The 13,965-nt window shown below is 52.7% G+C and overlaps 1 protein-coding gene across 3 annotated transcripts in view; it reads right to left on the bottom strand.

Moving 5' to 3' along the window:
• Positions 1-13,965, bottom strand: part of Supt5h (SPT5 homolog, DSIF elongation factor subunit) — a 33,450-nt gene that overhangs the window by 1,084 nt on the left and 18,401 nt on the right. For all 3 annotated transcript variants that reach the window (XM_023721479.1, XM_004636807.2, XM_023721481.1), the window contains exons 11-28: positions 12,065-12,316; positions 10,546-10,635; positions 10,381-10,451; positions 8,637-8,742; positions 8,408-8,501; positions 8,186-8,322; positions 5,086-5,241; positions 4,857-5,003; positions 4,015-4,161; positions 3,804-3,929; positions 2,888-2,972; positions 2,502-2,621; positions 2,323-2,425; positions 2,114-2,241; positions 1,916-2,021; positions 1,535-1,693; positions 1,279-1,447; positions 952-1,155 (exon numbers count right to left, since the gene is read on the bottom strand). In XM_023721479.1, the coding sequence (XP_023577247.1) occupies positions 952-1,155; positions 1,279-1,447; positions 1,535-1,693; positions 1,916-2,021; positions 2,114-2,241; positions 2,323-2,425; positions 2,502-2,621; positions 2,888-2,972; positions 3,804-3,929; positions 4,015-4,161; positions 4,857-5,003; positions 5,086-5,241; positions 8,186-8,322; positions 8,408-8,501; positions 8,637-8,742; positions 10,381-10,451; positions 10,546-10,635; positions 12,065-12,316 (2,400 nt within the window). The remainder of the gene's footprint in view (positions 1-951; positions 1,156-1,278; positions 1,448-1,534; positions 1,694-1,915; positions 2,022-2,113; positions 2,242-2,322; positions 2,426-2,501; positions 2,622-2,887; positions 2,973-3,803; positions 3,930-4,014; positions 4,162-4,856; positions 5,004-5,085; positions 5,242-8,185; positions 8,323-8,407; positions 8,502-8,636; positions 8,743-10,380; positions 10,452-10,545; positions 10,636-12,064; positions 12,317-13,965) is intronic.

The following is a 13,965-nucleotide window of genomic DNA, read 5'->3' as shown; positions in this document are numbered from 1 at the left end:
AACCAACCAACCAACCAGAGTGAGACTCACACAGGACTACCTCTCAAGCACTTGACTCCTCATGTCCCCAATGGGCTACCTTCTGCCCACTCCTCTCCTGGGCCTGTCTCAGGGATAGCCTCATAGTCCCTAGCCAAATGCTGGACCTAGTTCCCTTGCCCTCTGTGGAGGCCTCACCCCAGCTGTCACTGTCTAGAGCCATGTTTGTGTTCCCCAGTGGAGGGTAAGGTCAAGTGCTGAAGCTGCCTCAGACTCTGGTGTTTGACCAATTCAATCAGTATATACAGTCAACAAAGAGCTGAGCCTTCATGTAGGAACTGGGGCTCCTGAGAAATAAAATACAGGCTTTTTTTAATGGCTTAAGATCAAACTTAGGGCCTCCTACATACAAACCCCCAAAACCTATACTCTCAGCCCCAAATTCACACACTGCAATCAAAGCCTCATACCATGCTAAACTTCCAAGCTTACAGGAAGTAAGTAGATAGTACAGAATTACAGACCTGAAAGACATAGGCCGGAACCAGCCTAGGTGCTGTCCTGAAGGGTAAGGCCTAACTAGATGCAGAGTGGAACAGACAGAGAAAGCATATATGCCTGACCCTGAACATGGGACATGTGAAAGGCCTCTAGAGTTGGGGAGCCTGACACCAAGCCCAAGCCTGACATAGGGTTAAGAGTGCCTGACACCAAGCCCAAGCCTGGCTCAGAGGGCACTTGGCACCACTTAAAGGACTGTAAAAAAAAGAACCACAGTCCTGGGTGCAGCACAGCTCTAGCCCACAGGACTCAGCTTTGAGTGCCCTGTGGCACCACATCCAACCTCTCCATTTGTCTGTGCACCTATAGATGGTACTAAAACATCTGAGCAGACAGTTACAAAGAAAACAGCAACTACAGATACAGGAGCACAGAGAGAGGGTACCAGCCCCCCAATCTAGGCACACGTACCGTGACACTGCGGATGATGCCAGTCTGCCCTACCACCTGTGTATCCAGGTAGGTATCCCGCACCTTCACCTGGATGTCAGTGGTTACCCAGTCACTGGAGTTCTGCTCAATGCCTGAGCCTGGTGTGTGGGGGTTGTAGCCACCAGGGGAGGGGGCTCCAGGTGTCATTGGACTGTAGCCTACAGGGCTCGGGCTGGGACTTGCCTGCAGGACAAAGGAGGTCAGTTGACACTACTGTGACAGGCTGGAGTAGTCATCAGCCTGGCCATCCCTACACTTCCAAGGCGCTCCACTGCCCCCACCCTCAGCCCTCAGGAGCTCCTGTACCTGGTAGGCCATGGGCGAGGGTGTGGGGTGGTAGCTGGCGGGAGAGTGGGTATTTTGGTAGCCAGCTGGACTGGGCGCCACCTGGTGGTAGCTCTGGGGGCTGGGGCTGGGCTGGTAGGAGCCTTGTGGAGATGGGGCCGCATAGGGCGAGAACTGGTCTGTGTTGTACCTGCAGACACAGACAGAGGACTATGTACACACACCAGGGACTAGGGGGCCAGGGTGGCTGAGTTGATGGGGTACCCAGGGAACTCACATGGCAGGTGTTCCCGGTGTCTGGGGGTTATACTGTGGGTTGACTTGGGGAGATGAAGGGTCTGGGTAGCCAGGTGTTTGAGGGTTGGGGGTTCCCCCATAGGCCTGGGGAGACGGGGTGGGCTCATCATCAAAGGCGTACTCATATTCTTCCTCAGCCCTGTCGGAATAGAAGTCAATTAGGAATGGCATCCACGCTGGGCAGTCTCACTGTGACCTAGCTGGAGGCACTCTGACACTCTCACCTTTCCATGGTTGAGACAGTGACATACAGGGCCAAGGTCACACACCCAGGCAGTCTGCCTCTAACCTCCCAACTCCTGCTGAGGCACCTGGCATGCCTTCATGCCCCAACACACCCCATGCTGGGCCCAGCCCTCACCGAGATGGTGTGTTGGGGTTGTTGGGGTCCCACGCGCCACTCTGGGCAGGGGTGCGGCTGCCATCATGCAGGGGCGTCTGTGAGCCGTAATGCGGGGTGCGGCTGCCTGAAGTAAGGAGATGAGCTTGTCAGCTGCTCTGTCCTATAATTACGAGTCTCCCCACCAAACTCCTTCCCTGTCTCCCCGGAAATGCTTACCATCCTGAAGAGGTGTCTGGGAGCCATACATGGGGGTACGGGAGCCAGAGCCATACATGGGTGTCTGGGAGCCATACATGGGCGTCCGACCATAGTTTGAGGTCATGCCACCTGGTCGCCGTGAGCCGCTGTGGACAGAGAACAAACCTAGTGGGTGGGGACTGCTCATCACTTGTTCCCCACCCAGCCCACCTCAGCCCAGCCCATACACTGTGGTGAGCCGCTGGCGGTCCACAGAGATGGTCTGGCAGGTAGAGTGCAGCTCCACACGAGCCGTGGACTCCGTGGCATCCTTCACCACACCAATGTAGCCTGGAGGGAAACACAGGTGAGGCTTGGCCAATGCCCTTCCCTGCCCTCCCAGCCTCCATGCATCCTTGCAGGTCACCTTTGTAAGGGCCTTGGGAGATGCGCACAGTCTGGCCGATGAGCTCATTGTCTCTCCGTCCTCGTCCCCTGCTCATGCCACCACCACTGCCACCAGGGCTACCAAAGCCGCCATGCTGCCCTGGGGAGGGAAGAGAATGTCACCAGTCCCCTCAAGACTATGCTCACCCTGATCATGCTGTGGCCACAACCAAGACACCTTCAAATCCCCCTCCCTTGGTTCCCTCAAAGCTGGGCCAGTCAGGAGCTGCTCTGTCTACCCCAACCCTGGGCTTTCCCATCCCACCTGGGCTATTGTAATAGGTGCAGCTTCTTCCCACAGGCCAAGAGTCCCCACAGATAAGCCATCCCATCCCCAGACACACCCTTGGCCTCTGGTCCCCTCACCTCCACCACTGGGGTGCATGGGGCTGCTGATCCGGGGGCTCATGGGGGCAAACCCACCAACAGTAAAGTTGGTCACATCACGGGGCTGGAAGAAGGACAACAGGTGAATGGACAAGCAGGAAATGAGGGTGTTGGGGTCTGCATAACAGGCCCCCAGCCCCAACTGTTCCCACACTGCAGTTCCCGCTTGAACTTGCCTGGGAGCCATCCCTCCTTCTGGTCACAATGTTCCCATTTCCCTTTGAGGAAACTGCCCTCTGCTGCCATTGTGGGGCTATAGACTGAATGGCCTGGGCCTTCCCTGGTCAAGGTATGGGAATGAGATGTGGCTAGTCAAGGATGTAAGTGCCTAGTGACACAAAAACTATAAGAATGGCAACTTATCATCTCATCTGTAGGATGCTGGAGTCAACTCCCGACCTCAAGTACCCAGATCAGATTCTCTTCCAGACTTTCCTTCAAGTCTTACTTCAAGGCCTCCGTACTTGCTGTTCCCTAAGTTACATGGCTCTTCATCCCACTCTTTGCTCATATGCCCCCTTCTTTACCTAAAACATCAGGGACTGATGTTCTATCACTGTCCTGTCATCTTCCTACCTCATTCAGGGCTGCTGTCACCTCACCCTCTAGTGTGCACCCACTGACCTGCTCCCCCAGAGCACCCACTCTGGGGTATAGACTGTCTCACTGTGGGGTCTTCAGGACCTTATGCCCAAGAGGTGCTCAGTGAGATCACACCAATGCATGATTCGGAGAGTAGCTCAAAATTGCGCTAAACCTTTTTCTCACTCCACCAATGAGTTGATCAGAATGCCCGCACTCCTAAGCCCCACAGGCCCAATCTTGTCATTTCTGGGGCCAGTGGAGGCTGGAGACCAGCCAGGTACCCAACAGAAAGGGTCCTGAAGACCCTCACCTTCAACCCCCCGGCCAGCACCAGATGCCGCGTCTTGCAGACAAACATGCCTCCATTCTCCACCAGCTTCTTGCAGTGCAGGAAGGCAAAGTTTCGGTAGATATGGCGGATCTCGCCCTCCCGGTCCTAGGCAGGAAAGAGACAGGAGTCACTCTGGGCCACAGCTCCCAATTCCAGCAGATTCTGCTGGAGGATAGGAGCGCAGACTCACCGAGTGGGGGCCATCAATGACTTTGACAATGTCTTTGACATGGATGTTGTTTTGCTCCGAGTCCAAGGCTACAGCAAAGCGGTTGTCCTTTTTCTGAGTCACAGCCTGGTGCCTGACAGTCACCACCTTCCCATACATGTTCAGTACCTTTGGGAGAAGGGACACTCAGAGGGTAGAGAGGAGGGAAAGGGGTGTTGTGGAATCGGGCTTCGGCTGGGTGGGAGGAGCCTGCCTGGCACAAAGCTGTCCCAAGCTCTGTGGGATGTCACAGCTGCAGGGTAGGCAAAGTCAGAGCAGTGCCCTCAAGGCACTATGTCACCCAGCAACATCCTACAGCTTTGGGAGAAGACTCCCCTCCTAACTGAGCAGAAGGGACCTGAGAGACAAAGTTATCTGGGAAGCAGGATTGACATGACCAGAACAGCTCACTATTTAGCTGTCCCTAGACACCAGGCCAAGTCTTCACACAGACTTCACTTACACTGCCCCACACCTTCATTTTTTCTGGCTGGAGTTTCCTGCAATCTTCATGCCTCAGCCTCCCAAGATCTGGGATTACAGGCGAATACCACCATGCCCCACTTACTTCCCCCATAAGTACACATTATTAACATCCACAGTGGGGAAAGCAGGTCCACACAGGATGAGTCACTAGGGCAGGTCTCACACACAGTACAGAAAGAACACAGTTGAGACATCGACGTGCCCCTGCCCAGTACCACACAGCTGGCCTTGATTGAGCAAGCCAGGTATGTGGGCTACAGAGTCTCCCAGGATGACAGGCTCACGGGAGACAAAGTCCCTAAAAGCAAGCAAACCCTGCTACAGAGTGGCATACACACCTGAAAGGTCTCCCGCTCCAGTCGCACGATGACACCCACAGTCCGGGGGTCCAGCTGTACCAGCTCACCCCATTCATGCTGGCCACCAACATCCACGCCTGATGCTGTTTCTGAGCAGAGCTGTAGGTCTCGGGGGAGCACCTTCAGCTGCCAGGAGAACGTGAAGGGTGAGGTGGCTGGGTGGCCTATCCACCGAGGTTCCCACTGCCACATCCTTCCACACCCCTACCTCGTGCATGGTAAGGTCGGAGAAGAGGATGACAAAGTTCTCCTCCACTCGAACAATGAGGCCCGTGTCACCCTCGAATCGGCCAGCAATCACCTTCACGTGGTCCCCCATCTTGAAGTACTTGCGAAGTTCCTGGGCTGGGAATTCCAGCATGTCCTGCAGGAGTGGGTGTGGGGACATCCAGTAAGTGAGAAGAACCCATCCCTCTCATCCTCCGAATCTCCATGTACACTCTCACAAGAGAGTGTCTCCAGGGCCAGAGAGATGGCTCAGTAGAATAAGCGCTTGCCGGGCAAGCACAAGGGCCTGAGTTCAATCCCCAGTTCCACCAGAAAAAAAAAGTGTCACCAAAGCCCACTGCAGAGGACCACCAACAAGACGCCCCCAGATGGCTCACACACAGCTACCCCCAGAAATATGTTCGACCTGTAAAATCTTTTACCGGAGTCAGACAGCTAGCCTGACATACACACCCACTGCCTGCACCCACACAGAGGAGGTATGTCCCCTTCCAACCCCAGGTAATCAGCTGAACCTGACACACCACCCTGTCTGTCTCTCTGCGTCTGTCTGTCGCTCTCTCTCTCTGCCACACCTTTAGGCAGATAAAAATAGGTACCCATGGTTACTCAGGCTGCTCCGCAATTAATCACACCCTCAACACAAAACCAGATAGCCCCATTTTTGAAAGCAAGACAGGCTGGTAGGGATCTTTGGTCTCTCACTGGTCCCTGGGAGGAAATGGCAACAAAGGATTCACAAAATAAAGACAAGAGATAGGGGCCAGACAAATAGCTCAGCGGATTAAAGCCCCTGCTTGGGTAGGCACAATGGCCAGGGTTTGACCCTGGGGCGTGCTGAGATGGCAAGTGAGACTGGGCACGGCGGCACACGCCTGTAATATCAGCTCTTGGGAGGCTGAACACACAATCACTACCAGTTGGACCTACCCAGTGAGACCCCGTAGACTCTGTCCTAAAATACAAAAAAAAAAAAAAAAAAAGATAATAGCTAAGGTCAAGTGGGTGGTGGACCACACCTGACTGGTAAAGGACCTCCCCAACAACAGTGGGGGTGCTTATTTACACCTTTGCAAAGTTGCAAGATACAAGGTTACCTAGCGACTAACAGCCTACCAGGTCCAGGCAGGATGTTTTTCTCCAGACGGAAGTAGTATTGACTGCTTTAGGCAAGGAGACCTTATCCTACCCTCCCACACATGATCAAATTCCAGCTTCAGTTGCTCCCAACACAGGCCAAGTCCTTTATCCCTCATGGTAGTTAAGGGTACTTCTTCAGACCATAATATTAGAGATAGCTAAGTTAAGGAGAAATCTTGGAGCCAGTCAGGCAGGGCAAGGCCCTCCAGAGGTCAATGCAGAAGACAACTGTGGATGAAGACCCAGGCACTCACTGAACACCAGGCTTAAAAAAAAAAAAAAAAAAAAAGAGCTACTCACCCATGTACCTGTCCCCCTAGGGGTGAAAAGCAGTGACTGATAGTCTATAGGTATCAATCACCTTGGGGTGAAGGACCAAACCTCCTTAAACAATTCCTTCCAGGAAAGTCCTTGTCTATCTCATGTCCCATGAGTGCCTGTAATGTGACTTATTTCTCCATTTGATTTCCATTTCATCAATATTACCCTAGGAGCTATACTTCTAATCTTATGGCTTGGTTATAGTTCTGTCCTACCTTAAGTCCACCTCATCTCACAGCTTTGCTCAATAAACACCCTTGAGAAGAGGGTTGGTGTGCAACCCACTTTCCAGGCCCCCTTCTGCTCTTCTCAGACAGAACCTTTTTTTCCTCCTCTCAATAAAATCTTACTGCTGGGGAGATAGCTCAGTGACATATGTGCCTATCTTGATTGCACAAACCAGATATGTGGGTCACAGTCTTCCAGGATGAGGGGGTCATGGGAAAGGACGCCCCTAAAAGCAAGCAAACTCCACTATGGAGTAGCACCACAGTTTGATCCCTGGTGCAAAATAAACTCTTACTACTCTTTATTTTGTGGCCGTCTCAGCCCACCCTATAGGCAGGGCTGGCCTGGCACGTGATCCTGGGCATGGAACTGTGGTCAGTCCCTGTGCTTGCCTAAACCTGCTTCAGCAGGTGCTTTAGACCCCTGAGCTATCTCCCCATCCCCAATTCTTACTACTCTTTTTTTTTGAACCAGGGATTGAACTCAGGCCCTTGCGCTTGCCAGGGAAGAGCTTATTCCACTGAGCCATCTCCCTGGCCCCCTTACAACTCTTAAGAAAGAAAAAAAGATAAGACCTTCACTGATACAGTCAGCTGGGCATGGTGGCACATGCCTATAATCCCAGCATCGAGGAGGCTGAGCTCAGCAGACTGCTTAGGCAAGGACAGGGACGAGGGTTTGATCCCCTCCACCACATGCCTTACAGGCCCTGCCGAACAGCACTCTGAGCCAGCCACTTAGTCTGGATATGGTGGTGCTTGCCTGGTATCCCAGTACTGGGAAGGCTGAAAAAAGGAGGATCATTATGAGTCTAAGCTACGTAGTGAGACTGTGCAACAAATACATTAATAATAAAAAAAATATATCCATGCATCAATAAACATTTCTTGGGCTGGGAGATAGCTCAGTGGTAGAGGACTACATGGGATTCATGAGAGCTCAGGCTCCATTCTCAGTACCACAAGAAAGAAAAAAAAGAAATACCCTTCAGATGCACATCTCCCTCTCAAGATAACACAGGCAGGGGAGTGAGGCTGTCACATCCCCCTCCTGTCCCCATGACTGACATGGGGAACACATGCCCAGTCACCAAAGTCATACCCTAAGGGCCCCTGGGGCCCAAAAGAACCTACACCCCAGAAAGGTAATCAGACATACTTTTTCCAAACCTCCAAAAAGAGCAGGCCTAGCACAAACGATATAACCCCACCCTGAGTCACACGTCATTACCCTGAGTGATACCCACTGGAATCTGCTGAATCTATAGCCTGTCCTCATCCGAGAGGAAGCTAAGTGGGCACACCGCTACTGGGACAGCCACACGTAAGCAGTGGTGCCCACACTCTTGCTCCCCACCCCTAGGGCCCAGCTGCCCAGGTTGTGGGCCCCACCTTCAGGTCCTCATGCTTGGGCATGATGGTGATCTTGTTGCCATCCACGCTGAGGACCTTGCCCTGCAAGTTGATGAGCTCGCCCTCGCACACCTCCACATTGTCCCCCGGCTGGAAGTTGTGCTCCCGCTCCTTCCCTGCAGGAACAGCCACAGTGGTGAGCTGACAGCTACCGGCTGCCACTCCCCTCCCTAAGCCAGGAGCCCCATGAGGACCACACACCTGTGCCCTCTGTCACCACCTCCAGGTCGATGCCTTCTGGTTGGTCCTCAAACTTCTCTAGCTCAGAAAGTGTGGGCTTCACACCCTCTGTGATCTGAGCCCCAGGGACAAAGAGGGAGGAGACCACCATCAGCCCCACAGCCCAGGGACAGACCCAGACAACCCAGGCAGCCCACAAGAGGAAAAGCACCCACCCCTCCCCCACGCACCCCTTTCTCCCAACCCTCACCACAGCAGACATGGCGAAGCTCTTGAACAAGAATCCCTTGCGGCTGTAGCGGTTCCCCTCAAAGATGAGGAAGTCACCATCAGAGGCAACGTCACCCCCCAGCGACCTGGGATTTTGTTGGGGCAAGAAGACATAAAGGGGGTCAGGAAACACCACCACCAGAAGGCTGAGCTGACTCTCTGCACACACCTTTGTGACAGGAGACCTCTCGCTGAGTCTGAGACCCTGCCAGGAAGGGGCACACAGTCCACCTCCTTTTGCATGGAGCACAGGCCAGCTCTGGATGAGCCCACATGTTCCGCCTCCCTCATTGCATGTGGATCCCAGGTGGCAGGGCTGCAACATTTCTGCTCCTTGCCCTTTCTGCACACTCAAGGGGACAGGGCCCAGCACACGGCAAATGCTCAGTAACCACTGCCTGAGCAAGGTACCAGCACAGGACACCATGACAGACAGCACTGCCAGGGCAGGCAGCAACCACCCACCCCCAAGCCTGTGCCATCAGGAATGTGCTCTTCAGGGGCCAGGGAGATAGCTCAGTAGAATAAATGCTTGCCTCGCAAGCACAAGGGCCTGAGTTCAATCCCTGGTGCCGGAAAAAAAAAAAAAGGAATGTGCTCTTCATCTCCCAGATGAGGAACATGAGCTCAGGGAAGGCACTGCACTACCCAGGGGGCTGGGCCAGCAAGCCTAAAGTCAGGGTTAAAATGGGGTGGCACCGCGGACCTGAGCCTTATGTGGTCCCTGCTCTGTCTGTGCTCTCAACCTGCATCTGGGATACAGGTACCTGGCTCCTGCTGTTCCCTGAGTCAACTGCTCTCCCTCTCCACAGGGAACACAGGGTGACGCAGGCAGGCCCCTTCTTCACCCAACAGAGGGGAAGGACATGGAAGATAGGAGTCATCCTGATGGGCCAGGCTGTAGGCTCCACCTCACGCAGGTGGAAGACAGACTTTATTTTTTTTTTAAATTATTTATTTATTACATTTTTATTTAGTGTGTGTATGTGTGTGGCCAGCTCAGCCCACCAGGGGGCGGGGCTGGCTTGCATGTGGTGCTGGGGATCGAACCGCGGTCCCTGTGCTTTGCCAAGCTTGTTCCAAGTAGGTGCTTTAGACCACTGAGCCATCTCTCCAGCCCGGAAGACAGACTTTAAAAGGCCTGACACGATCAATATGTGATGCTGCCATGGTGGTACATGCTTGTAACTCCAGCACTCAGGAGGCAGATGCAGGAAGGTTTCTGCAAGTTCAAGACCAGCCCGGGCTACATAGTGAGTTCAAGACCAACCTGAACTACACATCATGACATTGTCTCAAAAAAACACAAAACAAAGGGCCGGGGAGATGGCTCAGTAGAATAAGTGCTTCCCTGGCAAGTGCAAGGGTCTGAGTTCAATCCCCAGTTGCGCCACAAAATAAAAAAATAAAAAATAAAACAAAACCAAAAAACTCCATCTATCCATCCGTTCATCCGTCTGTCTGAGATCCCCTTAACCACAATGTCTGCCCACAGCTGTGTGGGGCACAGGTACTTAAGAATTCAACTCTCACCACAGTTCTAGTAGCTGGGGTTGTGACCATCATCATAACTGTAGCAGAAGAAACTGAGGCTTGAGGGTGGGAACTAACCTGAGGCTACACTGCGCTGCCCACCAATCCCCCACTACCCTTGTGGGCCCATCCCTAGGGAGAAGCCTTCAGAGACACATGCACTGTGTGTACAGGCCCAAGGTCATGCTCACCGGATCTTCTCAGCATCAAAGAGTCTCTGTGGAGGCCGCTTGAACTTCTTCCTTTTCGCAAACCAGTCTTTCTGTGGAGGACAAGGGCCATGGGTGGGAGGGTAAAGGAAGAGGGTGGCAGCCAGCAGGGATTCATGTCTACCACCAGGCCCTCTGTCCACATACCAAGCTCATGCGGGCCTTGATGCGGTCGTAGTCGATGCGTGGGATCATCTTCAGAGAGATGGTGTTCTGGCTGGGCTCCACATAGTCCACCTGAGCAGGCCGGAGGTCAGTGGGTACCCACTCCCTGACCCAGACAAGAGGGGTCCAGCGAGGGAAAGTGCAGGGACCGCTGTGCTGATGCCTCCCAGACACCCCTCTCCAGCTGCTGTCTCTGCCCCACTTCTGGAGCTGCATGGCCACTGCCTGCCTGACCCTGTCCTCAGAAGAAAGGCCCTTCACACCAGAACAAGCACAACTGAAGGGATCCTTCCCTGTGGCCCCTCTCTTGACACCTCCTACCCAGGCTTCTAAGGCCCAGAAACTGGAAGGGTTTTTTTGTTTTTTGTTTTTTAAAGATATGTTCTCTCTACATGGTAGATAGTCCAGCCTTGCACTGAATCTATGGCCTTCCTGCCTCAGCACCCCACTGCTACTGTAACAAGCGTGTTCCATCATGCTCAGTTAGGAAGCACTCTTGATTTCCTTGTTCCTTGTACATTCACATCCACTTGGCCAGCAAACCTCCATCCTCTCTGCCTTAAAAACTCCCAACCTCAGCACTCAGAAGGCTGAAATAGGAGTGTTATGAGTTTGAGGCTAGCCTGAGCTACATACTGAAACCTTGTCTCAAAAAAAATAAGTTCAATCCCTGGTTCCGCAAAATAAATAAATAAATAAATACCAAAAAGCCACTCCCAACTACAGGCAAGTGTGGTGGCACATGTCTGTAATTCTAGCACTTGAGAGGCTGAAAGAGGAAGATCCTGCAAGTTTAACACCAGACTGGGCTACAAAGTAAAATCTTGTTCCCAAACAAAAAAACCCTCCTGACCTCTCTACCTCAGCCTGTCCTGCCAGTGGCCAGCTCACTGGGCTCTCCAGCCCTGCTGTGGCCCCTTCAGTCTAGTCCAGGTGTTGCAGCCTTGGTACCACTACCTTCGTGGGTCAGGGTCACCTGTGCTGATGTTACAGTGTTGCTGGCCACAAGATGCCAGTCATCGACTCTTCCACAGGTGACAATGAAAAATGTCTCCAGGCATCATCCAGTGTCCCCTGGCAACATCACCCAGGGCTGGGGATAGTGGCCTACTCTCAACACAGGTGCCAGAGTAATTCTGTTCAAGCCAAGTCAGACCATGGCCCTTAGAACCTTCCCATCTTACTCCAGTGAAGCCCAGACTACAATGAGGCATCACCTCCTGACCCGTGCTTCTGTACCCATGCTTTCACTCTCTCCACTTCAGCAGGCCCCTCCTACCTTCTGCGCTGCCCCTACCACATGCCCCCCAAGAGCTCTCTACCACCCATCACTCCCTTTAGCTCTTTCCTCCTAACACGAACACGTGTGTGCGGGAGATGCCACCCCTCTCCTGTACCCTCAGAACATAACCCAGGCTCTGCTCACCACACTCACACTCGGGAGGGAGGCAGCAAGAACAAAAGGAAAGAACAGTCTCCTCACTGCCCCGCCCCCTGGCACCTGAGCAATGTCATCCTTGTAGATGCCACGCTTGAGGCGGACCCAGGACTTGGGCTTCAGGTTGGCCACCTCCTTCACCACTTTGAGCACATCTGTCATCTCCTTAATGGGCACCATCTGCTGGTTCCAGTAGCCAAGCCGTAGGTTGCCCACACCCTCGATGGCCTGCTTCACGTGGGTCTGCTTGTAGGCCTCCACATAGATATAGCCCTTCACATGCTCAGGGGCCACCACAGACTTGATCTGCAAGGGCTGCAGGGAGAGCAGGCAGAGGAGGCAGACAGTGAGGAGCAGGACAGCCTGCCACTCTCCCGTTCTTCTAGGAACTGCCCACCAGCCAGCTCCCAGCCAGAGGAGAGGTCTGCTGGGGATTCATTTAGTGCAGCAAACAAACAAGATAGCAAAAAACCAAGTTTTTAAAAGTGTCCCAAAAGGACTGGTTATAGTCAGGCTTAACCTTGTACCATAAGATACAAGGTAGCCCCTGGGAGCCCACAGTTCCCTAGCAGAGAGCTGACCTAGAGGAACAAAGCCCCAGCAGCCTCCAAGTTCAATCTCAGCACCACCAAAACCAAAAAAACAATAAAAGTATGGGAGACCACCACAGTTGCTTCCTCCTGAGAAGCCCTCCTCTCCACCTGTCCCTGACCTCTCCTTCCCCTTATTCACTGCATTAGGCTATACTGAAACAAATGTTGGGGCCGGGGAGATAGCTCACTACAATAAGTGCTTGCCTGGCAAGTGAAAGGGCCTGAGTTCAATTCCTGGTTCCGCAAAAAAAAAAAAAAAAAAAGAAACAAATGTTCCCTCAACTGGCTAAATGGGTGTACTCTTAACAGCAAAATAGCAACACGTGGGGCTGGTGAGATGGCTCAGTGGTCTGAAGCACCTACTTACAACAAGCTAAGCAAAGCACAGGGACCGCGGTTCAATCCCCCAGCACCACATGCCAGCCAGACCCGCCCCCTGGTGAGCTGAGCTGGACACACACATAAATAAAATAAATAAATTAAAAAAAAAAAAAAAATAGCAACACGTCACCCGTGTTGATGCTTGGAACAGAGACTCTGGTAGGGGCCTAGAAGATTTCCAGGGCTAGGACAGTGAGCTAACATCTCAGCTGAGGCCATGGGACTCAGATGACAGCTTCCCGACTGTGAAGGAACCAGGCTTGCATATGTCAAAATTACCTGTGCATTGCTAGTGGAGCCCTCTGGCCTGTTATAGCTATGGAGTTTCTCTTCCCTGTACCCTTCCAGGACCCCACGCACCTCCCCGACTGGGACCAATAAAAGCCCTGACCCTTTGGAGACCAGCCTTTTGTTCCACAGAGAACAGTGGGCCATTTAAGAGCAGAATATTCTCTTTGTCTTCTTTTCCATAGCTGTGCCATGTTTCCAGGTAGGTTAGACTGATACCCTCAGCAGGGGCCTCCATAAGGAGGGGAGGGAGGGAAAGAGATCTATGGTACAACATGGATGAACCTCGAAAAGACATCAGTCATGAAAGGCCACACATTGTTTCCATTTACTACAAATGAGATGTCCACAAGGGGCAAATCCATGAATAGAAAATTGGGGCCGGGGAGATGGTTCAGTAGAATAAGCACTTGCCTGGCAAGCGCAAGGGCCTGAGTTCAATCCCCAGTTCCGTCAAAAAAAAAAGGAAAAAAGAAAATTGATTGGCAGTGGTTATCAGGAATATGTGGTGGGACAAAAAAAAAAAAAAGGGATATGAGGTGGGAGGAAAGTATGTGGCTGCTAAATCAGTCTTGGTTTTTTTTGAGATTGGGTTCATTATGCAGTTCAAGTTGGCCTTGAACACACAGTCATCCTCCTGCCTCAGCCTCCCAAGTGCTGGGACTGTAGGTGTGTATCACCAAGCCCAGCTGAGTTTCTTTT

Source organism: Octodon degus, unplaced genomic scaffold, assembly GCF_000260255.1.
Source record: "Octodon degus isolate 3935 unplaced genomic scaffold, OctDeg1.0 scaffold00083, whole genome shotgun sequence".
In the NCBI taxonomy this organism is placed as follows: Eukaryota; Metazoa; Chordata; class Mammalia; order Rodentia; family Octodontidae; genus Octodon; species Octodon degus.
This window is presented reverse-complemented; position numbering and strand designations above follow the sequence as displayed.